Genomic DNA, 27,407 nt, shown 5'->3' with positions numbered 1-27,407 from the left:
CATTAGACTCAGCTGACAAGAGCCTTAACTTAGGACAGGGCTGGTGCTAAGTGGAAGGGACTGGCCATATTACTCTCTCTGTAAGCCAGGTTTGCATGCTCAATGCTCTTCTCCCATCAAGAGAATACACTGCACGTCAAGAAGCCAGAGCTTATGCGCTTTACGGTTGACAGTTGATCCCCACATTCCCCTCCGTCTTTCTTCTCTCACCAGTGCAATCTCAGCTGCGGACTGGGTGCTTGCTGCTGAAGTGTGTGCTGGGGATGAAAGCTGGGCTGAAGGAACCAGGCAGTGGTGCTGCCAAGGCCTTCCGCCCTCCCTCCAGTAGCTTTTTCATCTGGCAGGTAATTCTGGTTCTATTCTTAGCACTTAGGCAGAAATCAAATAAGATTTCAACCTAAAACCCAATGTAATCCTTGTGTAGCGCCTGCTGCATTTAGAAGCTTCGGGAAAGCACAGAGAGAAGCAGCCTTGCACTTGGCACACCTGGCACCCAACCCAATTGCATCATGGGACACAGGGCCCCCAGAGCCAAAGCTTGCCCATGGAGAGTGCAGAAGTCTCTCCAGGGAAAAATTCACCCTGGAGTGGAAATTTCCATCTTTTATCTTTGGGTCAAGGTGCTACATACTGGATAGTTATGAGAGTCACCTTTACGGAGTCCTTCATCAGCATTATCTTCTTTAATTGACTTTCCATTTTATGAAGGGGAACTTGTGGGACAGAGAGGTCTACCAGCTTGCCCCACCTGAACCTAAAGCCCAAGCTCAGAACTGCCAAGCCTTGGAACCCCCCAGAAACTCATCTATTTCAAAGAGAAGCATACTCAGGGATTGGCTTATAGCATTTCAGGGCTACAGACTCGACAGCCCTCATATAATTCAATGCTTTTCTATCACTCCCTTAACTAAGACCAACATATTTTGCTAAAAGAGGAGGAAAGGCGGCAGGAGCTATAAATTACAGGGGGTAACACTGCACATTGTTCTAGCTGAACTATAACTCATAAGCATCTTTCAGTTCCTGAGTCTCTGAAGACCCAACCTTCCTCATGCTCAAGTCTCTCGGCCACTGAGGGCAGGGAAGTGTCCCCAAGCCTGTGGTTTGCAAACTGTGTGCTGAGGCACCCTGGGCCACTGCAGCAAATCACAGGGCACTGCAGGGTTTCTTCTATTAATACTTCTGAGGGAAACACACCAATGCTGCCTCCCTGGGGGATACCATGTGAACTCCTGGTTTGGGGGGTTCAGAGTTTTGACCTTAGCGTATCATTAGCTCACACTTCATCCCTTTTCATGATATCATATCTTTGCAAAGCTGAAGTTTTGGCTGCTGCTGTGATAAAAAGTATGCAGTGAAAATCAGTGTGAAACAAGATGCAAGGATAGCCTTATCCAATCAGATGCCAAGGTCTGAGACGTTGTGTGGGACCCAATCACAAGCAAGTCATTGTGGTTCCTTAAGAATAAAACAAAAATATATTGTTTTCTTTCCATTTATGTTCAGTTTTTCAAATGGCCACAAAGTTGTTAGAACATACACACTTAAGTGGCTTAGACTTACCTCCTTACTAAATAGAGCTGAGAGGTATTTATTTGGCCTTGATACTGTGAAAAAAAATTACTGAGACACTGTGGTCACTATGAATTGAGAATTTTGGAACTTCTATCCTAGGCCTCTGAGCTGCCCCCACAGTGTCATCAGGGGCCATCTCCAAGGGTCTCTACCTCTACAAGGTGGGGAGGGGCAGATTCCAGAAGGGGACGAGGCAAGGTCTCCCAGCTGTCTCCCCTCCACATCCCCTAGGAACTGACCTGAAGGTCAGCAGAGGTGAAACCTGTTCTTCGGCAGCTTCGCTGAGGAGGAGAGGCCTCAGAGTCACCTCCAATTGAGGACAGGCCCTAAAGCGGATGAGTGGTTCATCAGGTGAGGATTTTTTTGATTAAAAAAATCCTTTTTGATAAGGTAGTTTCCATCAGTGGGGAAGGAGGCAGAAGGTCCTTTTAAAGGAACCATGGGAGTCATCCAGAAGAATGGCTCTCTCTGTGTGTGTGTGTGTGTGTGCGCATGCGTGTACAATGTGTGCATGCACACGAGGGCAGCCAATCACATGGGACCCATGGCTCCATGGGTGAAGGGTGGTGAGTCCTTCCTTAGAGAAGAATAGAAACAGTCCCTGGCATTGGGCAGGGTCACCAGTGAGTGTACCAGGAGCTTTCCTTCAGGAAAAAGTGGGGGCCACTCTCAACACAGGTCTTTGAGGCCAGATGTGGGCATCTGGATCATGAGGGGTGGCCAAATTGATGAAGAAACAGATAGGGGCACAGAGGCTTCAACCATGGAGGCCTTGGCAATGAGGTCATCACTGGAGCTGTCACTGTGAATGCTGCTTGGGGTGATACCAACAAATAGAAATTAGGCTCAATCTCCATGAAAACAACAACAATGGCAAAAAGGAAGGATGAGACTTCTCCAGCAAGAGTCTGCGGGGAGTGGGGCCACTTTCTCCCCTCCCACTCCTCTTTCCAGCCAGGTCAGATATGGCTCCCATGGACCTCAGCTTTCCAGGGCTCCTCATGCCCTGCCTTTCCTAGCTGACTGTTGGAAGAAGCCTACATCTGGCGTCAACCCCTGGGCTTCTCCTGGCGAGGGAGAAGGGGTGTCCGGGTGTAGGTGTCCCTGCAGCAGTAGCAGGGTCCTGCTGCTCCAGATCACACACCAGCAAGGCTGGGAAGGGGCCTGTTATTTGTTGTTTCCCCACAAGCACCTGCTGTCCTTAGAGAGGAGAAGAGACCATTGTGGACCTACTTTAACGTTAAAAGAAGTCACAGAACTCACAGGGGAGAAAAAGAAAACATTTTAACAAAGGGAGAGAGGAATACAAAGGTTGGGGAAAGCTATGCTTGGATCTCACTATTCTGTCCACTGCACACCCGAGGGGCTGTGGTCCCTGGGAAAGTTCAGCCTTCTGCCTATCTGCATGGCTGGCTACTTGCCAAGGACACCTGGGATTGCTCCAATCCCTTCACTCATGGAGGAAGCCACACCTGCACATGGTGGGCTGCTCCCAGGACCACACTAGATGGAGGAGAAGTGCTCACTGGTAAAGAGAATAGCGGGCAATGGGAACAGAGCATGTGTATTTCAGCTTTGCTGACTGATTCCTGGGGAAAGAGAATAACAGATGTTCAAGAGGGAAAATGGGATCAAGCAATGAGAACATGGCAAATACCTCGTCCTGTCTTTGGCCTACAGTGAAAGCCACATCCCCAGGGTCTGGGGATCATTTTATTTGTAAGGTCTCTATGGTCCAGACAACCAAACCGTTTCATCAGCCAAAGATTAGAAATTTCAACATGGACTCTCATATTTTTAATCCAACCAGATTTGTGTTTTTGACCTTGTTCTAGATCACAGAGTATTTCACAACAGGGTAGACAGTGGCAGGATGCCATGGAACATCTCCATCTTGCAGACAGCACCTCATTTTATCAGAGGGGACCCAGATGGATCAATGCAGACTGATGTATGAGCTGCCGTCTGCAAATAGCAGAGTCAAGGCCTGATGAGTTCCACTGTGAACTGTTAGGAAGCTGTCTTTATAACAACAGAGACGTGAAAATTATGGTTCCCCACTAAGGCTACAGCAGCCCACCACTGTGCTGGGTAAGATACTTCATTCATCTAGGCAGGTATGCACTGGCTTATTACAGGAGGTGTAATTGCTTTTGTTACACATTCATAGGAATCAGGAAAAGACATTCTTTATGCTCCTCATTTTCAATGCCCTACTTACCAACTTCATCCCTGATGTTTGCAAGTTCGATTGACAGCTCTTTTTCTTTCACAAGGGCACTTTCATTCTGAAAAAACAAAACGGATACCGAGAGTCCCCTAGTTTTATGCTAGATAAGCACTTTCACATGATTAATTAATGAATCGTATTAAGCAAATATTTATAAGTCTAGTGCTCAAGGAGATAATTTTCACATTATATAAGCATGTAAAAACTTACAAAGTCAAGTCTGACTCATTCATTTGCATCCCATTCAAATGGCAAAGCTTGCATTATAATATTAATAATACCCGTGATTGTGTTTTGTCTAGATTACACTCCTGTATATCATCCTGCATTAATTCTTTGCAAATTTATGTCCCACCCATTAATCTATTGTCATATATTATTATACAGTGTTTATTATTATCACTACTATGAGATTTCCGATCATTAAAAAAGTCTGTGCTATATTTCTCTGAGGGCCACATGCTTGTTTTACCAAATTTTTTTTAAACTTACCCTTTTGTCCATACATGATTAGCTACTTAATCAATAATAAAGATCAGGGTAGAAGGCTTAGCATGAAACATTTCTCTTTGTAATACGACCAACAACAATATTTAAGGTTTCCAAGTTTTTTGTTCCACTGTCAGCATCAATAGATGAAAAAAGAGGAAATCTCACACTTGAAATACCATTTAGTGCCAAAAATGCCCCGTATAACTAAATGACTGCTAAGTTGTTTTCAAATCAAATACATCCTCTGATATAAAGTAGGGAAGTAGTTGAAGATGTGCTGAATTTGTAATCTGCGTTATTGAGTCACCATAAACAGCATATTATGATTTTATTACTCACAATTACCAGAAAAGATGTGCTACATAAACTCTCTTCAAGTTTGAGATACCAAAAATACAGGCCTTCAAAGAAAGTCTCTGTCATTCTGTAGAATGGACTCTCGAAGCAAACCGATTTCCAGAGAGGGAATTGTGAGTAAAATGTGGACCGAATACCTAGCATGAATATCATCGGGGCCTTGAGAATGTTCTTTCTTCCTGAACCAGCGTTGCCTTTGGTTTCAGCACCTCTGAAGGACGTGTGTGGAATGTGACCAGACCGTTCTCACAATATTGTTTCTGGTGTGCTGTTTTTAGATACGGGGAACAAGTGTGCTGCTTTGGGTTGGTGGGAGGGTCTCGGGTTATCCAGAGGGCATTTGCTAAGCTGTGTCATAATATTCATCATGTCAAAAATAAAACTGTATTTCATAATACGCTGAGAGCTATTTTCATTGTGGGAGTCAAAAATTATTAGCTAATGGTTTCCTTAAGAAAATGTAGCAATAGATGTGTCCAAGGGAAATGGACCCTGCTATAGTCTGAAGGTATGTGTCCCCTAAATCCCCCTAAAATTCATGTTGAAATCCTCACCTCCAAGATGATGATATTAGGAGGTGGGGCTTCTGGGAAGTGATCAGGTGATGAGGGTGGAGCCCTCACAAATAAAATTAGAGGGATCCCAGGGAGCTGCCTTGCCCCTTCCTCCGTGTGAGGATACAGCCAGAAGGTACTAATGTTTACGGGAAAGTGGCCCGCACCTGACGCTGAAACTGCTGGAGCCTAGATCTTGGGCTTCCCAAGACTGCAGAATTGTGAGAAATAAATTTCTGTTGTTTATAAACCACCCAGTTTATGATATTAGTTACAGCATCCCAAAGAGACTAAGACAGACCCAACGGACACCTCCCATCTCATTTCTGAAGTTCTCTCCTTCCATCCCAGCCCATAGCATCCTTGTTTTCCCTGCATTTCAGAGTTAACAATTACATCTGAGAGCATGTATTTTATTGCATAATCCTACTCTATATCTCAATATTCCTACTCTAATGCCACACCCACTGTGCAGGGTTGTCATGAGGATTAAATTAATGTATGTGATGTAGTTAGCGTCCAGCACTTAGCAAGCTCATACAAGTGTAAGTTGTTATTATATTTCTGTTTCCTTTTATTTCATTTGCAACTGGATAACATCCTATACATAATAGGTGCTTTTCTATATTAATTATCTAAATGCATTTAGAATTTGCCTATCAGTCTTACGCTTTTTTTTTTTTTTTTTGAGACAAGATCTCACTCTGTCACCTAGCCTGGAATGTAGTGGCGTGATCATGGCTCACTGCAACCTCCACCTCCCAGGCTCAAGGTATCCTCACACCTCAGCCTCCCAAGTAGCAGGGACTACAGATGCATGCCACCATGCCCAGCTAATTTTCTGCATTTTAAGTAGAGATGAGGTTTCACCATGTTGCTCAGGCTGGTCGCAAATTCCTGGGCTTAAGCAATCTGTCTAATCTGTGGCTGCCACAGTACTGGGATTACAGGTGTGAGCCACCGTGCCTGGCCTTATGCTCTGTTTTTGTAAGCACCTTCCTGGTCTGCCCTAATTTTGCTTAATTTTTGGTGTGGTTCAGAGATTGGAGAAGCCAGAACAGGGAACATGTTCTAATCAGAGAGATCACAGGGATGACATGCTCATTCTAACAGCAGCATAATATGGCCAGATGACAATCAATGTGTTCCTGCAGGTTAAGCAAATTTGGTATTTTGGAGAGCGCTAATTTTGGTATTGACCCTGAAATAATCTTAACCTAGTGGAACAACTAACTTGCTTTTACTGCCAAGAATAATTCTGAATACTCATATTCTCTAATTCCGAAACACATTCCTAAATAATTCTCTAAACACAGCCAGAGAATTGAAATAGTATGCTTATCAGTCCAGAAATAGCATTATACAGTGTTCACTCTCAGAGCAATGAGAGTTGCAAAGGCCAGGCAGTGAACAATCAGAACATAACAAAAACAACAAATGAACTCTAATTTCTAACTGAAAGCCAACATTTCCCTCAGCTCCCTGTCATGGCCCCTGCTGGACGTTAACAGAGTCATGCCCTAGCGATCTCTCACATCATAACAAATCAGTCCACACTCCCAGCCACAGAAGAATCAGGCCTGTAGGGAAGGAGTGGCTGGAAGGCCCTATGAGAGGGACAGGCCTCTTCAGTATGGTACTGACTATGAGGGAGACTGCTGATGAAGACCTTCAGACTTGAATCACTTTGGTGAAAAGCTGATGCTGATGTTTTGTGGTCAGGCCTTCCTTGTCCATCTGTTGCTTTAGGAGAAACACAAATAAGATTGCTGGAAACCAAGTGAGAATGAAAAAAAAAAAAAAGCAAGAAAAGGAAGGAAGGGGATGGGGAGAGAGAGAGAGGCAAGGAAGTGGAAAGGAAATAGAAGTGAGATTAGAGACCTTGTACCATCTCCATTTGGGGAAGCCGAGACTATTAAAACAGATCACGAAGACCCAATGAAAATGACCCCATCCACCCTTTTGCAAGTTCAGGCTCTAAAACCAGCCAGTTCCAAACTATAGTCATTAGATGGCTTTCCAAGGAAGGGTTGGCTGCCAAAGATAAGCAACAAACCTGATGACTAAAATGTCAAGGAAAATAACTTAACTCTGGCAAGTTCTGGTTAAGTATCATTTACTAATTACTACAGGTGACTCATGCTGTCCAGCACCAAACGCTCTCTGTAGTCCAGGCACAATGTTAGGTAAGCCCTGTACGTCATTTACTCCTCCAGGCACTGTCCAGAGCGTCCCAGGTCTGATTTCCCTTTATGGGGGAGGAAACTGGGACTCTATGGTGAAGTGGCTGGCCCCTGCACAACCCACCAGGAAATGGCAAAGGCAGGAGTTTCCACCCATCGTCCACACTCTTCATCAAACACAAGCACGCCAAGATTTCCCCTCCTAGCCATGCTTAGATAGATGCAACAACAAGATCCAAAATGCACTGAGCCTTGGCTTGGATCTGAGCACTTACTACCACGAAGCTTTTCATGTCTGACTGGGAGAGAGGCAGGGTCCGCTCCTGACTACTCTGTCTCAATGAAACAATGTCCTGGCTGCATTCACATCCCACTCCACAGCCTGAACTGCCTGTCTGTGTCCTAGGTGTTGATTTGTGAGTTGCACATTAGTCTGTTTCCAGCGTCTGGACCCATTTCAGTATAGCTTACTCGGGCTATAACTTCTGAGAGAGTAGTTGTTTAGTTTTCCCCACCAGCTTCTAGAAGGATGCTGTCTGATGACCTCTGAATAAGTTGCTGCTGAAGATGCTGGCACAGCTCTGCTCTGGCTCGCGGAGGCCAGCCTGCGCAGTGTGGCGACAGCCCTTCCTCCATAAGTGCTTGTTTCTGAAATGATATCAACTCTTCTAATTTATGAATCCTCTGCATAAAGTAAGTTACTTTTTGCTTCCTGCAAGCCAAACCAGAATGACGTAGTGCCACCCTGCAATGAAATGAGTCAATAGCTGTGACTGCAGGAACACTGTTCCTTAGGCAAGAGTGAACTTAAAGGAATCTTCCATTTACTGCTCTTTGCCTCAAAAAGTTATTCCTCCATCCATCATGGTTCAACAGAATCCAGTGTGATCTTGCAAGGCCCTTAGGTTCTGTTGAACACCCAGGACTCCCTTGGAAAGGATCTCAAGTCACTACTCCCCTCCATTCCCCAAACTATGCCTGGTCTGGGTGATGACACTGTGGGTTGACTGAAATATGATCAAGGCCTCCTCTAAGGGCCCAGGGTTAAATCAGTGCCTCTCTAAATGGGGGATGAGTGGAAAATTCCTAATGAGTGCCAAGTACATGAGCTCCTGTTTTCACTCAAGAGGGCTAAAAATAGATCTCAGTGTTAATCATCCAAACTGTCCTGGTGATACAGTCCAGAAATCATAAAGCCTAACAAGGCCATTCCTCTAAAATTCTGTTTATTCTATGACAGGCTTAACTGGAAATTGACACTTTAAGAACATTTATCTAAGCCCCAAAACAACAGCTGTGCCTTCTTAGCTACCTCTTTCATTTGTTCATGCACCGCTCTCCTTTGCACGCTGAGTTCTCCATTCATTCTGGCGTGGTCTATCTCTTATTCACAGATGGGATGCAAGACAAGTTACTCGCATGAAACATCCAACTCACTCCCTGTACGTCTTGCCCTAAACATACCCCTGCAAGTCTGCTACCATGAAGCCTCCACTTCTTTTTAGACATGGCTCCCAATCTAAGACTTTTCACAAACTCGGGGAGATACTGCCTTTCCCTTTTCCTTGCAAGAGCAGCCTTGCAAAGCAGACAACCCACTAATCATCCCATTAACCTCAAGCAATCAGATGTGTGGCCAAAGCCCAGGCAAGCCTGCCATACTCTGTTATTTTAACATGTGTGGTCAATGGGCGTTATCTCTTCTGATGGTTGATGCTACCCTGTGAAGCTGGTGGTAATGGGGAAGTGAAAACGCCTGTCCTTGTTAGCATCATCCGTGTGATTCTATGCTTGGACGTCAGCCACCTGTGCCACTCCTCAAATTAGAAACCAACAGAACAGCTATTTACTACTAAAACTGAATGCTGGGTAAATCTGAGGTGCTTTCACCCCAATTCATCCAGAAATAGGAAATGTATACCAAATAACACATACTCACTGAGTGCCTACTATGTGCCTGGCAGACATTTCTCCTCTCAAGAAACTTGACTTCCAGAGAGTCAGTAAATGGATGAACAATTACAGAACACTGTGATCTGACCCAGCAGGGCAAGGCTGTCTTGGAGATTTAAACTGAGAGCAGCAGCATATGCAGAGAGCACCCCAGGCAAAACAGCATCTGGGACTTTTTGGGAACCTCTGTCAGCCCATCAGATGGGCCCCTTTTCCCTCTAACTTTCTGCCTCTGGTCTATGAAATTCCCTGCAGGAATTCTTGGTTGGCTACATGGGGTACTGAGGACAATTTCATCAAACTCACTGCAGATTTGAGCATTTTCATCAGCTCCTTCTTTCCCACCTGATTTTTTTTTAAAAAAGAAAATACATATATATGTAAATTTAAAAAGATATACGTAAGCCCAAAGACTCCCAACAAATCTTTCCTATATTTTTAGCCTGCTCTAAAATCCGTGTGGATCAGGAAAATCCAACCCTGTGAGCTGGGCCATTTTTTCCCAAGCTAAAGAATCGAACCACAACAGGAAATTAAATAAGAGATCTATAGAATTCTGGTATTTGAGGAAACCTCCAGATCTTTTAAAATTGTGAATTTAAAAAATTCAAATGTGGCACACATGCACACTAAATTGCAAAAAGGTTAAAGGTTTTTTTACGCTTCTCAGAAACATTGTTGCTTTTTACCTAGGGTTCTATGAGTTTAAATCAGGGTTTAAAATCAACATGGTAGAACTTCATCTTCATAGGAAAACACTCTTTTGTATTTCAAAATGAACCAGCTGCAAGGTAACAGCAACAAAATGCAAGTATCTGAGTTGTTTTCATACCACCTTTTGTGGCTATCGCACTCATTTTCAATACTAATATTATGAAGATTGGCCAGATCCATAATATATAAAGCTCTGTGGAAAAATCCCATGGCAGGTGACTGACCTTTTGTTTTTCATTTCAGTTATTATAGCTTTAAAGCAGCACTGATAGTATGCCTTGAGTTAATCAATAAGTATTATTTCTTTCACATATCATTAACACTAGGGCCTCTGTGTTTTTTGTATAACGATCTGCTTTTCTGCTGTGAAATGAAATTTCATATAGGCTTGTCAGAAACAATGTATCCTTCCCATGTAATACTCTTCAATACATTTCAGTGTCTACTTGTGTGAAAAACGAGCAAAGTCATACCGTGTATTAGAAGAAATCAAAATGACTACAAATGCATAATTTCAGCCTTTGCCTTTGTGCATGTGGCGAAGAGTCACTGGGTAAAAAGACATCTAGCTTTCCCAAGAGGCTGTAGTTAATAAGGGAATATCACACCATACCTGCATTACTAATGAACAATGGCAAAGGACAGAGATTAATGGGGCCAAGGAGATGAAATGCTGATCCAAAGAAGTCATGCTGGGAGATTCTGGTCTCAGAGTAAGTGCAGGAGAAAGGAGAATTAGCCAGTTGCCTGCGTTTTAATCCATTTGTGTATCACTTAAGAAGTTTCTTGACCTTTCTGGATTCTATCTTCCTCTAATAACCCTCCCAAATTTATTACTGTCAGAGCACATACACATACCTGGGAGGAACAGTAAGGTGCCTCTCCCAACTCCCACCCCTGCCAAGAATTTAGAGACAAGGTAAATAAGACTAGCCTCTGAGATTAGAATCTAGGCTAGGGTAGAGATATGCAAATTAACCCCTAAAGGAACAGGACCATACCTAAACCAGCAAGTGTTGCTGTTGGACTGAATCTATAACATGGTGTGAGGAATAACAGGTCCATTACAAGAGGAGTTGGACAGTGAAGGGAGCTTAGGAAAGGCAGTCACCAGGGCCAGGAACATTTCAGGGGAGCGGGGATATGGGAGATGAACCCAGAAGGCTTTGAGGCCACTGGATTCTTATAGAGCAACTCGCTGGCTCAGATTCCATTCGCATCAAGGCTTCTTATGAGCTAGACTTTTGACTCTAAAAAGAAATAACATGTTTATCAGGCTTGTTATCGTTTGCTTATCAGTTATATTTTGTATCGTTAAAAAGGAAGCTCGTATTCTAGTTTATACATCTAGTTTATTCCTCTTAATAACTCAACAATTCTAACAATCATCAGCTCAGGAAGGTTATGGATGAGGAGTTTCTGTGCAGGTAGAGCTCCTGGCTTCATCCTGGACCAGGTTGAGTCTGTAGGTGAATGTGCTCTTTGGGATCCATCTGGGTCATATCATTCCTTTCAAATACCTGTAGACGAGTCTTTCTACAGACTGTATCTCTGCTCAAAAGCCCAAGATAGATCCCTACTTTTTATTTAGCTCAAGTTTAAAAACCTGGGTCTTTGGCCAGGCATGGTGGCTCACACCTATTATCCCAACATTTTGGGTGGCTGAGGTGGGTGGATCACTTGAGCCGAAAAGTTTGAGACAAACTTGGGCAATATAGCGAGACCTCAGCTCTGCCAAAAAAAAAAAAAAAAAAAAAAAAAAAAATAGCTGAGCGTGGTGGTGCACACCTGTGGTCCCAGCTACTTGGGAAGCTGAGGTGGGAAGATTGTTTGAATCTGGGAATTCAAGTTTATAGTGAGCCATGATCACACCACTGCACTCCAGACTGGGTGACAGAGGGAGACCCTGTCTCAAACAAAACAAAACAAAAAACAAATCAACCAACAAAAAACCTGGGTCTGGCTTTCATGCTGGAAATTTCTCCACACTCCCTATGCACCATATCTCCCACTGTGTTTACCATGAGGTTGCCCCTCTCATGTTTCATAAAATGAGGCTAAAAGACCCTTCCTTACGTGCTCCTTGCTTGGAATACATTCCTTCTCTTTAGTTTAATAAAATTCCACCCATTCTTCAAAGTGTAATTCATGTTCCACTTTTGCCAAGAAACCTTGCCTATGGTTCTAGCCTGACTTCTCCTTTCACTAAATTCCAGAAACAGGTATGGTCAGTACTACATAACTTTCACTTAATTATACTCCATCTTGTGCTAATGTTTAATTGTTCTGTGTGTGTTATTGTTGCCTATCCACTTGTAAGTTCTCTGGAAAAGGTAGAAATACAACCAAACCAATTATTGGTAAACTACATAAGGGCCGGTCATGCCTTTTAAGAATTATTTGATGGTCCCAATAGTAACTAGGCACAGAGTAAACCAGTAATAAATATTTCCAATGGATAGGTCTTTATAAGTTGGAAATACATAAGCACAAACAGCTTTTAAACAATTTGTTCACTTAATTTTTTTCATTATATACTCTAGGCAAGATTCCAGTTTCCTCTAATAAATTAATGCTAAATAAGCATCCTCGTATTCGTGGTTTTTAGTCAATATTCATAGTTTTTAGTCAGATCTCTGAAACTGATTACTTTAAAAGTATCTTTAATTGTCCTGTCATGTTTTTCAGAACAGCTTTAGCTGCACTATGATCAAACTGTTAAATTGTTTTGATTTCTCAAAATGAAGTTTGCTATTTTGATCTATATGGAGTTCTGAGGAAATGTTTATTGTTTTAAGGTTTATTAAGCTAGGTGAAGGTAATCAGAAACAACTCTATCAACAATTTTACCAGGTCTCTTTTAAACTGTATATCAACATGATTGGGGTTGTTAGAGTTGATTAAGAGATTGAAGAACTTTGTTGTGGGATTTGGGAATTCTGATTTGATTTCTAGAGTTTGAAGTTGGAATGGAATCCTATCATGCTCCTAGTATACAATACCTGGCCCAATAGGTACTATCAATTAAATAAATGATTTTGGCATACTGCCTGTGGAGTTATTCTGCAAAGTAGGCAACTACATAAAATAATGTGTTTTTTAATTTAAAAAGAAAGTCCTCAATTCATTAAAAGAGCACCTGTGAAAATATATGTATAAAACTTCAAATGGGAATACTATTCTGAAATGTAGCAAAGAAAAGAAAAGAAATGTAGGTGTGAACATAATGAAAAAGCTGGTAAAAGCAGTGTAAGTTTTAAAGTTTTCATCAGTAAAAAATAATTTGTATAGAACTGGAAGTTTCAAAGCTAAAACACTGGAAAGTTACTTAAACATCATACTGCTAAAGAGATGAAGTAACATTAAATTATCTTCCAAAATCTCTGAATTCAAGAATGACATAGGGACAATCATTTTCAAGAACTTGATTTAAATCAAAATAGGGAAACAATTTAAAACAAAATAGGGAAACAGATTCCCTTTGAAACATACTTTCTCAAACCAAAAGTCCTCCATATTACAGCCTCTATTTCTAAAACTTTTGCATTAGGATTTAGAAATACGAAATTGATAATACTGTTTTACATGTAGCAAATCTTTCCCTTTTATTTTAACTACTGTTGTAAGTCTTCAATACTCTTTTGTGACCACTTTGCAAAAGGCTTAATCCCTTCAGTGTTAGATGTGCAGACAATTGAGCGCAAATGCTTTATATTTCTTTTTGTTAAAAGCACATAAATGTGTATATAAATATTTTAGTTCATACTCATGGTAGCAAAGCCAAATCCACTGAGGTAGTTATTTCTATTGGAGCAAAACTAGTAAGTGACTTTTAAGGTATCAGTTTAATTTTCCTAAGTGGTAAGTAACCCTACGTTAGGTCAGAGTTCATAAGCAGACTGGTAACTAAGATGCTCCCAAGTGACCGCTTTTTGATGAGTGTGTATGTTAAGCCATATGTTTTCCTTCTCCTGGTCACATACCTCAAGCTATCTAGATAGCTGATGCCCACATGGGTAGGAAGAAGGCAGTTTCAACAATTCAATTGTGAAATCCCATTTCATGCATCTTGGAGAAATCCAAGTATGCATGACAATAAAATATCTCACAGAGACAAGAGTTCTTGCCAACAGATTTCTAGCAATGAAATTAAAAGCATATCCTAATCCCTCTGCTAGCTCACAAGAGTAGGCAAATGTCAAAAGCGAAGGAAGGCTTTGTGTTGGAATTGCTATATAATTCTCATGCATACTCTATTTTCAGTTCCCTGGCTGTGAATTTTTCTCCTGTAAAGACTTGAACACACCCTCAGACTCTCTCTGGCTTTTTAAGTTTTCACCTCTATGTTTATTCATTTCTCTGTGATGCAAAGAAGTACACAGAGAACAACTATACTGTGTGCTTTCTTCTCTGATGTGAAGAATGTAAATTACAAGAACGAGTGCTGTTTTGAAAAAAGAGTGGTAAACTTTCAAAGTTAGCACTTGGCGAAGAAAAACATGCCTAACTAATCTAAATTCCCCAGTGGAACGTCTTAGGTTTCACAGGTACATTAAAATGCATTAAGAATATTCCAAAGATCTCTTGGCAGTTTTGATCTCAAGATGTTGGAGCAGAATCCTAATATTTCAGGAAAATGCAACAGTTACGTTTGAGACTGCAGGAATACAGAATTATGTAAGGCACTGCAGAGTATATGAGACCAAATGTTTCTGTGAACACCACTCACAATTCAGCACATTGGAACGAGTAAAGGGAGCCTCCTGTTCACCAACAAAGCGCACACGCATGCTAGGGGGACAGGCACAGAGGTGGCTGGCTCACGGCTTTCTCTCTGCCCTTGCAAAGGAGGAGGGGGAAGAAGAGAGAGGGAAGGCAAAGTACCGTCTTGTCCAGGCACTGAAGGCAGTTATAAGGCTTGCAGCAGCAATGGCCCATCCCGGCAGGCTGGCTGGCAAGGGGACCTCCTTCATTCAAGGTGTCAGCGGGCAACTCCTAAGCCGAGGTACTGGCACACACGAAAGGGGCGCGCCGCTGGGAGCTGTCACAACTTCCATGTGGTCCCTCGGCTACCTTATTTCTCCTAAACTTCAGGAATCCAAGAGGCAGAGGAATGAGAGGAGGAGGAGAGCAGGGCAGCAGCGATCAGATCTTGCTGCTGCGGGAGGGAGGACGGGCAGGAGCCAGGAAGGGAGGGGACAGGCAGGAGGGAGGGTCACTTTGCCACTGGAATCCTCAGGGTGAGGCAAATCAATAGTCGCATAACCACAGAGCATTTACCAATGCCGGCTCCCTAAAAGGACAGCCTGCTCTCCACTGGGTGCGCGGCCGCTCCCAGCCCTCCCCTGGCGGGGATGCGCCTCCGCACCGCGCAGACACGCCTGGAGCGGACGCAGGAAGCACAAAAGGCGAGCCTGGGCTTCAGGGCACTGCCTGGGGACGCCCGCAAGGGCTGCCAGGGCTTGGCTCTGCTGCAATCCTAGCTCCTATTTTTCTGGGAAGTAAAAATATTTATAAACGTGATGTATATGGCCTCTCCTCCCATGAAACTCTTCTCAGAATATTTGTTGCTAATGGGAACCGCCAATTTCTCATTTTCTAATTTGCATGTCATGAACAATTTTTTTGTCTTATTTGATGAAATCTTCATATTTAAAATATAACTGTGAAGTCGCTTGCCTAGGCTGACATACAGACACCATTCAACTGGCTTGAGTAATTAAAATTGGGGCTTGGGGCAGGTATCTTTCCTAGGCAAATTGGCATAAAAGCCTTGAAGGACTTGATCTTTCTAGTTTTTCACACAGTTAAAAATCAGAAAAGCAAAGAATCAAGGAGCAAAAGTTTGTTTTTGTTTTCTCAAAAAAGACTTGGTATTTAAAAATATATTTATGTAATCCTGAAAGTAAAAGCAGCAAATATTTACCTGATTGATTTTATATGCCCTGATACCCCTCAGAGGAGAAATCTTGAAATTTCTAATGTTTAGAAATATACAATTACAGTTTTGCCCACTAAATTGCCGAAGGCTGTAAACAGACAATAGTTGTTTAAATTAGATGATTTTACTAACTTAACTGAGATTTTCCAAGCAGATTTTAATTAAGTAGTATAGGCTTGGAGAAAGGCAAGTATTTAGTGATCAAATAGGAACAGACTGGAATGTTTGCCTTAAACTTGAAAGAATAAATGGAAACCTTTCTTTAAAGCTAACAGATAAATTAGCATAATCCTTCAGGAAGGCGACTTGGCTGTACCTATCAAAATATTAAATGTACGCACACCTCGACCCACCATTTGCACGTCTATGCTATAATAATATTCACATAAATACACAAGCGTGTATGCATAAGGATCTTCAATTTGGCATTGTTGGTAACAGCATAAAAATGGGGAATATTTTAGATATTTCAATGCCTTTTTATCATATGGAAAGATGATATACATTGTTGACTGAGAAAGCAAACTTTTATAAAAAAAACAAAGCAAACACACACATTTGCATATGTTTGGAATAAAGCTTTGGAAAGATTCACACATTCATGGAATAGCAGCCGACCCTTGAGGAATGGAAAACAGGAGGGAGTGAATGTCCACATTTTACCCTCTCATGAGCATGTTTTATTTTTACTGTTTTAAAACAAAGTGTGCCAGGGAAAAGGCAGGGACCCCCATCTGGGCTCTGTGATGTTGTGAGGTCCAGAGCTGCGTCCCGCTCACTCAGGCTAATGCTCCCTGGCAGTGAGCTTGGGCAGACCTCTCAGAGGGAGAGAAGCTTACAGTACCTAGAGCTTGAACCTGGGCTGAAAGCTGTTCCTAGGACTTTGAAATCTATGAGAAAAACTTTATGTTGCAAAAAGTGGTGGCTTAGTATACTCCCGACGCTCATAGCAGCATTATTCACAGCAGCCAAAAGGTGGAAGCAACCAGAATGTTCACCAACAGAGGAACAGATAAACAAAATGGGATGCATGCATGCAGTGGAACATTAGTCAGCCTTAAAAAGGAAGGAAATTCTGACAGGTGCTACAAAACATGCCTAACTAATCTGAGACATGCTACAAAACATGTCTAACTCATCTAAATTCATCTTAGGATGAATGACTTGAGGACATCATGTTAAGTGAAATAAGCCAGTCAAGAAAGGACAAATACTGTACGATTCCACTTATATGAAGTACCTAGAGTGGTTGAATTCACAGAGACAGAAAGTGGAATGGTGGTTGCCAGGGACTGGGGGCAGGGAGAAGTAGGGAATTGTTGAATGAACATGAAGTTTTAGTCTTAGAAGATGAAGAGTTCTGGATTCACACTACAGTGCGAATACACAGACCGTTCCCCACTTATGATGGTTCCATTTATGACTATTCCACTTTACGATGGCGTAACACATTCAGAATACTCCTTGACTTACAACGGGGCTATAGCAGGATAAATCCCTCGTAAATTGAAAATACCATTAAGTTGAAAGTGCATTGTCATAACCCTGTTGTAAATTGAGGATCATGCGTACTTAACAATAAACTCTACACTAAAAAATTGTTAAGATGGGGAATCCTTTGTTATATTTTATCACAGTTTTTCTAAAAGAGAAGTGGTAGCTTGCATTTACCTGGAGGCAAACAGCTCCTGAACTGCAGGTATGGATTAAATCAAGACAGAGCAAAGCCCTATTGTGGACAGAGCCAGGTGGGGTGGGAAGGCCTGCAAAGCTAAGCTCCCTACATTGATTTAAAGAATGCTTTCTTCCAGCTCAGTTGTCTTCCTGCAGATAGTTTCCCTTAGGAAACAGTTTTATTCTAAATTAGAGTTTAGAGTGCACCATACTAGAAAATTACTTCTTACTCTTAGGAGATGTATGAGAGCCCTTGCTAACCAGTTGCTCACAGGAGATTAGTGTGAGACTGGAGGATCTACATAAAGAGAGGTGATTTTCAGCTTCTCTTCTTGGGCACAGAGGGCACTGAAGGGCACGGCACTTCCGTAGTCCAGTCCTTCCTACACTGGTGAAATCACACATGTACTATGATCTCAGTGCACATGACCTAGATTTTGAGAAATGTATTCATGTTCTAGAATTGTGCCTTGTTTTCTTTAAGTGTTATAAAAATTTCAAACATACTGAAAAATAGAGCTAAATACCAAAGGTCTTCATATCCCTAATTCCAGGATCAACCGTCATCAAGGTGATGGCACACTTGTTTCATCTATCCTTTTTTACTTTTATTTTTTTACTTTTTCTTCATATACCCATCACCCCAGTTCAGCAATTACCAAGACTGTTACCTTATTTTCACTTGTCCCTTGTCTTTCTTTTTTCTTTGTTAAAGTATTTCTATTTTTGTTTGTTTGTTGAGACAGAGTCTCACTCTGTCACCCAGCCTGGAGAACAGTGGTGCAATCTCAGCTTAATGCTAACTCCGCCTCCCAGGTTTAAGCAATTCTCCTGTCTCAGCCTCCCAAGTAGCTGGAATTACAGGTGCACGCCATCACGCCCAGCTAATTTTTGTATTTTAGTAGAGACGGGGTTTCACCATGTTGGCCAGGCTGGTCTCAAACTCCTTACCTCAAGTGATCTGCCCGCCTTGGCCTCCCAAAGTGCTGGGATTACAGGTGTGAGCCACTAGCATCTGGTCTGTTAAAATATTTCTATGTGAATGTATTTCTAAGCAAAACCCTACAGGCTTTAGTATGCATTGCTAAAAATTATGAACATTTTCTTACATAACCACAATGCCATTAAAACAATAAAATTGACAATAATTCCTTGGTATCCAATACCTAGCTCATAAAAAATTTTTGCTGGTTTCTAAAAAAAAAAAAATTTTTTTTCTGGTTTCTTTGTTTGAATCCGGATCCAAACTAGGTCCATGTATTACATCAGGTTTTAAGTATCTTGGGTCTCCTATGAACAGCAATCCCCACCCCTCCTCTCCTTTCGCTGCCATGCCATTGACTTGTTCAGAAACTGGGTCAGCCGCCCTGTAGAATGTCCTACATGCTGGATTTGCCTCTTTCTTTCTTTGTAATGTCACTTCACCTGTTCCTGCATCCCTTTAAGTGAAATTTAGCTCTCAAATCTGGGTTAGATTCAAGTTCAATTCCAGGGATAACATCTCAGAGGTGATGCTGTGTGCTTCATGTTTCATTCTATCGGGAAGCACGCCACTGTGTCTGGGTGTTCCAATTTTAGTGAGCTAGAGTGGATCAGGATGTGATAGCCTCATCTCCATTGTAAAGTTCCCCATCAACCTTTCATATAATGGCTTCATTTGTTAATAATTATTACTTGAATCAATTATTTCACTGGGGACTGAAACATAATGTTCTGATTATTTTTGTCTTTTTGCATTTATTAGATGGAATTTTTATATAAAAAAAGAATTTTTCTTCAACTGGGGTGACTTTGACATACATTTTTAAGTTGATACATATTTATACATATTTATGGGGTACATGTTATATTTTGATACATGCATACAATATGTAATAATCAAATCAGGGTAATTAGGATATCCATCACTGCAAACATTTATCATTTCTTTGTGTTGGGAACATTCTAAATCTTATCTTCTAGCTATTTTGAAATATACAATAAATTATTGTTGGCCGGGCATGGTGGCTCACACCTATGATCCCAGCACTTATGAAGGCCGAGATGGGCAGATCACTTTGAGGTCAGGAGTTTGAGACCAGCCTAGCCAACATGGTGAAATCCCGTCTCTACTCAAAAAAAAAAAAAAAAAAAAAAAATTAGCTGGGCATGGTGGCAGGCACCTATAATCCCAGCTATTCAGGAGACTGAGGCAGGAGAATCCCTTGAACCTGGGAGCAAGAGGCTGTAGTGAGCCGAGATCGTGTCACTGCATTCTAGCCTGGGTGACAAAAGCAAGACTCCATCTCAGGAAAAAAAAAAAAAAAAATTACTGTTAACTATAGTCACCCTACTGTGCTATCGAACACTAGAACTTATTCTATCTAATTATATGTTTGTACAACTAGGGCAATTTTAATTTCCTGCAATACAGTTTGTACAGGAAGGACAGGATAAATGCCTAATCATTACCTTTTAAGTGCCAATTTCTTGAACAAAAAGACTTGGTGTGGAAATGGTACCCAATGAGGTTGTTGTTGAGATTGTTGTTTGTTTCCTCTCACCTTTTAAAAACATCATTATAAATTATAAACTCATGTTTTTATTTTGACATACACAATATGTTTTAGTCCATTGCACTAATTACCGTTTTTTGATGCTCAGTGTATCCCCTCTTTGGCCTGCAGCCCTTCTTTTTGGCCCCTCTGTCCTTTTGGCAGAACTCACTTGTCTACCTTCCTTGCTTCCTGACACAAGATATCCTAGGCTCATCTTGTGTATTTCCTCCTCCAGTTGTGGAGTCATCTATCCTTGCTAGGAGCCCTAGTTCCCTCTAGCTGTCAATGACAATTGGGTACCACAAGCAATGGGTGCTGTTTGTTGTCTTTTGAGAGCCACATGAAGGGAGCGAGACTTCCTTTGAAGGAAGTGAGCCTTCCCATGGACAAAATGTCCTTTGAAGAAATCACTGAAGAAATCAGCATGGGGCCTCGGGCTGGGGTGAGAAGGAAGCAACTCCTTCTCTAGGAGCTTTCAGAGGCTGGGGCCTAAATTCCAGGTAGAGGAAAAATGCTCAATGAAATTCATTTTGAGGGAGATAAACTGGTCCTGATAATATGGCAGCAAGCTAAGGGCCAGATAGGGAGGTCCCCTCTGAATAAAAATTCTCCAGGGACTCACCCAAATGCTTGGATACCTGACAAAAGACTAAACTTGAAGGCAAACACAATGAAGGTTTAGACTGTTGTAATTTGGCATAAAAAGAAACCATAGGCCGGGCGCGGTGACTCACGCCTGTAATCCCAGCACTTCGGGAGGCCAAGGCAGGTATCACCTGAGGTCAGGAGTTCGAGACCAGCCTGGCTAACATGGTGAAACCCTGTCTCTACTAAAAATTGTAATCCCAGCTACCCGGGAGGCTGAGGCAGGAGAATCACTAGAACCCAGGAGGCAGAGGTTGCAGTGAGCTGAGATCATGTCACTGTACTTCAGCCCAGGCAACAGAGCAAGACTCTGTCTCAAAAGAAAGAAAAAGAAAAGAAACCATGACCTCACAGGCTCATGAAATTTGGGACATTTTGGCTCCCACTATTTAAAAAAGTTTGAGCTGATTTTTACTCCTGGCATATTTTCTTGCATTGAAGTAGCAACAAACATTTAGAAAAGGCATAGGAAAGCCTAATGGGGGATCTCCTTGGAGAAAACTTCATGAACACTGTGTTTTGAAGCAATAACTAATGATAAGCATTACCTACCTGATTGACAGCAGATGCCCAGCCCTCTGCTTATGGCTTGCGCACTGTATCTCACATAACTCTCACAAAACTCTGTGAGATAAGCACTATTATCATCTCCATTTTACAGATGAGTAAATGAGGCTCTGAGGTTGCACAGCCTGTCAGGTGTACATAAAGCTAGGAAGTGATTATGTGGGGTCATGAACTCGGGTCTAACTCTAAAGCTTATTTCTTAAGCCACTGCGCTTTACTAACTGCATTGTCATTTGGAAGCCTTCCATCTACAAGGCCTTTAGAACTTCAGGCTTGTGTGATAACTTGGATAAGGAATCTGGACATAGAAAAATGCAAAAGGAAATTCAAACATATAAATGGAATTGCCCCACATTTTTCTATCTTAGAGCAAGAGCCTCTATTTCAATGCTTTATAAAAAGTACATTTACAAACAAATATACAAACAACCTAAAAACTGACATAGTAGAAACATGCAGGTCAATGTTAAAATGTTCAATTTTATTAGTTCTGTTTCTTTGTCTTCCTTAAACTTGGAATTCCTTTCCCTCCCCTGCCCTCCGTCATCCTAGTCAGGCTCAAGTTTCCCTGGCTTCAACTCTGCTCCCCCAATACTCCTTAGCACCACCTCACCTCCTCCAGGGCTCTGCCCAACCCTCCAATTTGGAGTGAATTCCCTCTTTCTCTGTGATTTCATGCATTCCATATGTTCTTGCCCCAGGATTTCCTGCCCAATATCATAATAATTGTTTACCTTTGTCTTCTACAAAGTATCACAGCCTCCTTGCTACGCCACACTCATGTTTACACCCAGGACACCTGTGATCTGCCTTGAAGCTAGGTCTCCATGAACACTTCCTAGGGCAACGCAGGATGGGACCTTGAAGGAGTCAAAGCCAAAGATGGCTCTGTGGCAGAGGCATTTTGGTGTTCTCTGCAGTTTGTGAACCTTGGTACCATTTGCAGGAGGTCAAAGAGTTAAAAATTGTATCGCAGTGTCACTATTTATTTCAAGAGAAAACCATGAAAAATGATCACGAAAGAGTCTCTTACGAATTGTCAAGGCAACCATCTGTTTATTTGGGTTCCTCCATCCAGACCCCTCCTTTCTCCATGTATCTAAAATATGAGCAGGAGCTCTAGGGATGGATCTTAGCAAAGGGGACTGCCAGGGCCAGGAAAATATGCGTAGCTTTTACCAAACACGATCCATCTAGATTTTAATGAGGTGGGAATGGGCTGCAAAGGGAAAATAGAAAACAGAAATCTTTAAACTGGGAATGATGGGTGGTTACGATCATCCACACACAGACAATAGATGCTCTGAAGCACCTTTGATGTAATAACCAGGATTTAGAAAATTAAGAGAGAAAAAAGAAGAGAGAAATGGCATATGTGTTTTTGTTCTGAGATATGTTCTCAGATACTTGTCAAAAGAGAACTAAAAAAATTTCACTTTTCTGTAATACCCAAATAGGAAGGTTGCTACTGATGTAAGATAATCTTTTTTTTTCCCTGTCTGTTAGTCTTTGACAGTACCCTTTTTTTCCCTTTTAAGTCAATGACTAGGATGATTACAGGAGAGGCAGCCTCCTTAAGTTTCTGTATATTCGGAGGAGCTGACTACCCTCATAAAAGAAGTGAAATTCAAAATTATCTTTACTAGCTAGATAAATAGGTTGGACAATATTGGACAATTGATAGGTAAAATCTGATAGAGGGATGGGAAGCAGCTGGCCAAGCCCCCAAGTGCATCTGTCTATTTGACATATGTCAGAGAGAAAGGATGATCCCAGTGAACCACAAGTTGAATATCAGTTAACAAACAATGTAACTGTTGCTATAAAGAAAGAATGGAGGCTGGGTGCAGTGGCTTATACCTGTAATCCCAGCACTTTGGGAGGCTGAGGCAGGTGATCACTTGAGGTCAGGAGCTTGAAATCAGCCTGGCCAACATGGTGAAACCCTCTCTCTACTAAAAATACAAAAATTGGCCGGGTGTGGCGGCGGGGGCCTGAAATTCCAGCTACTTGGGAGGCTGAGGCAGGAGAATCGCTTGAACCCAAGAGGCAGAGGTTGCATTGAGCTGAGATCACACCACTGCACTCTGGCCTGGGTGACAGAGTGAGACTCTGTCTCAAAAAATAAAAATAAAATAAAAATAAAAAAATAAAAAAGACAGAAAGAATGGAAGAAAGAAAAAAGAGCAGTTTCAACATAGATATCAGATAGATTTCAGTTTGATTTTCAGCTGGGTGATTTTGGGTAGGTTACTTAACTCTCTCAGAGCCTCAGTTTTCTTCTCTATAAGATGGAGATAAAACTATCTACTATATAAGGTTTCTGGAATGGTTCTCAAATTTGATTAAATTTGAAGATGCTAATGACTCTATTTCCAGTAGAAAAGAGAGCATTGATAGTCCACAGCTGAACTGTTTATGGGAAGATGCAAAATATCAGCATTGGATACTCCTTATCAGCCACTTAAAAGAAGCAAGGCTGCTTCTGTACATGACAGTTTCAATTTTTTTTTTAATTAATGAACATAATGATGTTGGCTGGTTGTTCCTAATGTCACTAGACACAGTAGTGCAAGAAAACGATGAGCTCAGGGATTCAAATTCCCAGCTCAAGTGTTGCCTAAATAACCCAAGAACTTCTACATGTGTCCTGAAGAAGACCCTTATACTTTTAACCGCAGGGCTGACATTGCTGAAACTCAAACAAAAAATTTCATTCTGCCACTGGCTGAAGGACAACACAAGTTGAACCCCAGCTACAGTAGCTAATGTCTACTGTTAAAGTGAAAGCACTGCTTTGGAAAGAATGGGAGCCCGTGAACTGGGATGGAGACATGTGGGAAGGCCCTGATGAAACTGAGGACGTGGAGTCCCTACATTCTGCTGAGTGTTCTTTGCCAGTAGAAGAGGTCTCCTCAGCCCTGGCAGAACTAGTCTCCCCATCTCCAGTGGAAGTGGCCTCCCTAACCCCAGAGGAAATGGCCTTCCCACCCTCAGCGGTATCAACCTCTCCACCTCCAGTCTTTCCACCTCTGTTCTGAAGGGATTAACCCCACACTACTTGAGGAAACTAACCGTCTCTCTTGAGGCAGATGCTGTGCAAGACAACGTTGACTCTCCCCAGGATCCACCCCGCCACTCCTCTTTGCTTCTGGACCTATAACGAGAGTCGAGTCCCAGCAGGTGCCTAAAGATAAGGTACAATGTATGACCCATGAGGAGGGGCATGACATTCCAAAGGAACTACTGGATTTTTCTAATTTATACAGGCAGAATTCCAAGCAACATGTGTAAAGATGGACGCTAAGTGTATGGAATAATGGTGGAAGAAACATAAAGTTGGGTCAGGCTGAATTTACTGATATGGGCTCACTAAGCAGAGACTCTGCATTTAATGTTGCAGCTTGAGGAGTCCAAAAGGGCTCTAACAGTTTGGCTGGCTGAAACACAGACCAAAAGGTAGCCCATAGCGAGTGAACTGAACATGCCAGCCATGCCTTGGTTTAATGTAGAGAAAAGGATTCAAAAGCTGAGAGAGACTGGCATGTCAGAGTGGATCTGTCACTTCAGACCTACCCATCCACACAGGGAGGGTCTAGAAGGCAGACATTTCACCACAACTGTGAAAAATAAATTTGTGAAGGGAGCTCCAACATCTTAGAAGAACTCTGTGATCCTTCTTCTCTGTAAGTCAGACCTCACAGTCACTGGACTGGGAAACCTAAATGCAGCGGGGATAACTGAACCCTAGGGAAGCAGGGGCCAGGTGGTGGCACTCAACTGCTAAAGACAAGATAGGTATGGTTACTGTCATAGCAGAGTCCAAACAGCAATCAGAATAGTCTAACTTATGCAGAACTATGGAAGTTGGCTAGCTGATCACGATATTCCTAGAAGTGAAATAGATAGGAAGCCAATTAAATTCTTATTTGATCTGTATGAGCAGAAAAGTTCTGGGTCAAGTGAACAAAGTCTAACCTTAACCATAAAAACAGAGAGTCATGGCCACTCAATTAATTCCCCACCTTGGGCCAGTTTACAGACTCAGAACTCTTTGAATGAAGGGGAAGCTGGATATCCTTGAGGAAATCCCTTCCTCAAGGACCCCAATACACTACTGAAAATTTCTACTGAAAAATGTAATCTTTTTTCCAGCCTCTAGGGGACCTATTGCCTTTTACCGAGGTAATTGTTCATTGGGGGAAAAGAAATAATCATATTTTTCAAGGACTATTGGGCCCTGGCTCTAAACTGATACTAATTCCAGGAGACCCCAAACATTGCTGTGGCCTACCAGTTAGAACAGGGGCTTACAGAGGTCAGGTGATCAACAGAGTTTTAGCTCAGGTCAGGAAATGTAGGCAAGACAAAAGAGTACCAAAAAATCAAAAGATACAAATCCCTTGTTTCAGTCACCCCTCAACTCCACTAAAAAGTCTGGACTTTGTTCCATGACAAAAGCCACCAAATTAGGAATCTTAAAAAGCAAACCAAGACTGCAAAAAAAAGAGAGAAAAAATTGAATAAACAGATACAGAGTTATTACAAAGAACTAGAAAATAAGATCCAACACATCTCAACTGTTGAAATTTTTTTCCAAGAAAACAGCCATGAAGCAAGAACATTCAAAATGAGTTAAATGTACTAAAACTGGCATTTGGGATATGAAAAAAGATCTTGAATAAAAAATACAAAACGAAGAATATAAATGGACAAAGAACAAAAATTTAATGAAGAGTTCATTAATTTAGGAAAGCAATGAAAGAAAATGACAAAGTTATCTCAAAAATGAAGATTAAATTACAAGGTGCCCACAGTAAGATAAACTAATATGAAAATTTACTAAGGGGCATTTTAAAAGGTAGGAAAACAACCAAGAACATAAAAATGAGGAAAATAAAAGAATACCAAAGGTCACAGGGAAAACAGAGAAAATGGAAAAACAGATAAAGAAGGATTAATACATAATTAGACTATCTGAAAAGAAAAAATAAAACAATACTGATATAGTTTGGATTTCATCCTCTCTAAATCTCCTGTTGAAATGTGGTCCCCAGTGTTAAGGGTGGGGCCTGGTGGAAGGTGTGTGGGTCATGGGGGCGAATCTCTCATGAATGGCTTGGAGTCCTCCCCATGGTAAGGAGTTCACATGAGAGCTGGTTGTTTAATGAGCCTGCACCTCACCCTTCTCTCTCTTGCCCCCTTTCTCTCCATGTGATGCACTGGCTCCCCCTTCACCTTCTACCATGATTGTAAGCTTCCTGAGGTCCTCACCCAAAGCCAAACAGATGCAGGTGCCATGCTTGTACAACCTGCAGAACTGTGAGCCATAAACCTCTAAATTATAAATTATCCAGCCTCAGGTATTCCTTTACAGCAATGCAAAATGGACCAATACAAATGCTTAAAACTATAAGAAAACTTTTCAGATAATTGAAACTTACTATATTAAAAGGGCCCACTGGGTATTTGGGAAAGTTAACCCAGAGTTAGCAACTCTAAGACTTATTAAACCTGTTAGAATTCAGAGACTGAAAAAAAATAAATAAAATAAAAAATACAACAAAAACCTCTAGGCAAAAAGGTCACTTAATTACAAGAGCAAAAGTATTAGATATTCAGAGCAAGACAACAGTAGAGCAGTATTTTAAAAGAAACAGACAAAAATACAGCTCAAGGAAAGAAAATGTGGATCTTCATTTTATATAAAGTTAAGTTGTCCAAGTATCAAGGCTATTGAAAATGTGCGAAACACATGAAACCTTAGGGAACCTTGAAACTGAGTTTTTTCTTGAGGAATTGGATAGTGTATGAGCTTTATTCACCTGACAGGTGACTGGAAATTTTTAAGCAAAAGGACTGATAGTAGCATATATATATGTGCTATATATATATATATGCTATATATATAAAATTGTAGATCTAAGACAAAAAGTCAAAATGAAGGTTGAAGACTAATGTACAAATGCTATATGTCTTGACAAA

The 27,407-nt window shown here is 41.6% G+C and overlaps 1 protein-coding gene across 8 annotated transcripts in view; it reads right to left on the bottom strand.

Annotated features, from left to right (window-relative positions):
• Nucleotides 1-27,407, bottom strand: part of MTUS2 (microtubule associated scaffold protein 2) — a 729,967-nt gene that overhangs the window by 63,605 nt on the left and 638,955 nt on the right. For 7 of the 8 annotated variants that reach the window (XM_055244645.2, XM_055244647.2, XM_055244648.2 and 4 more), the window contains one exon: nucleotides 3,797-3,863. In XM_055244645.2, coding sequence (XP_055100620.1) covers nucleotides 3,797-3,863 — 67 coding nt within the window. Of the gene's footprint in view, nucleotides 1-3,796; nucleotides 3,864-14,942; nucleotides 15,353-27,407 lie in introns of those variants that run through there. The other variant, XM_055244651.2, reaches the window with a different exon arrangement.

This window comes from Symphalangus syndactylus, chromosome 15 (assembly GCF_028878055.3).
Source record: "Symphalangus syndactylus isolate Jambi chromosome 15, NHGRI_mSymSyn1-v2.1_pri, whole genome shotgun sequence".
Lineage (NCBI taxonomy): Eukaryota > Metazoa > Chordata > Mammalia > Primates > Hylobatidae > Symphalangus > Symphalangus syndactylus.
The sequence above is the reverse complement of the archived record's forward strand: the minus strand, read 5'-3'. Positions and strand labels throughout refer to the sequence as shown.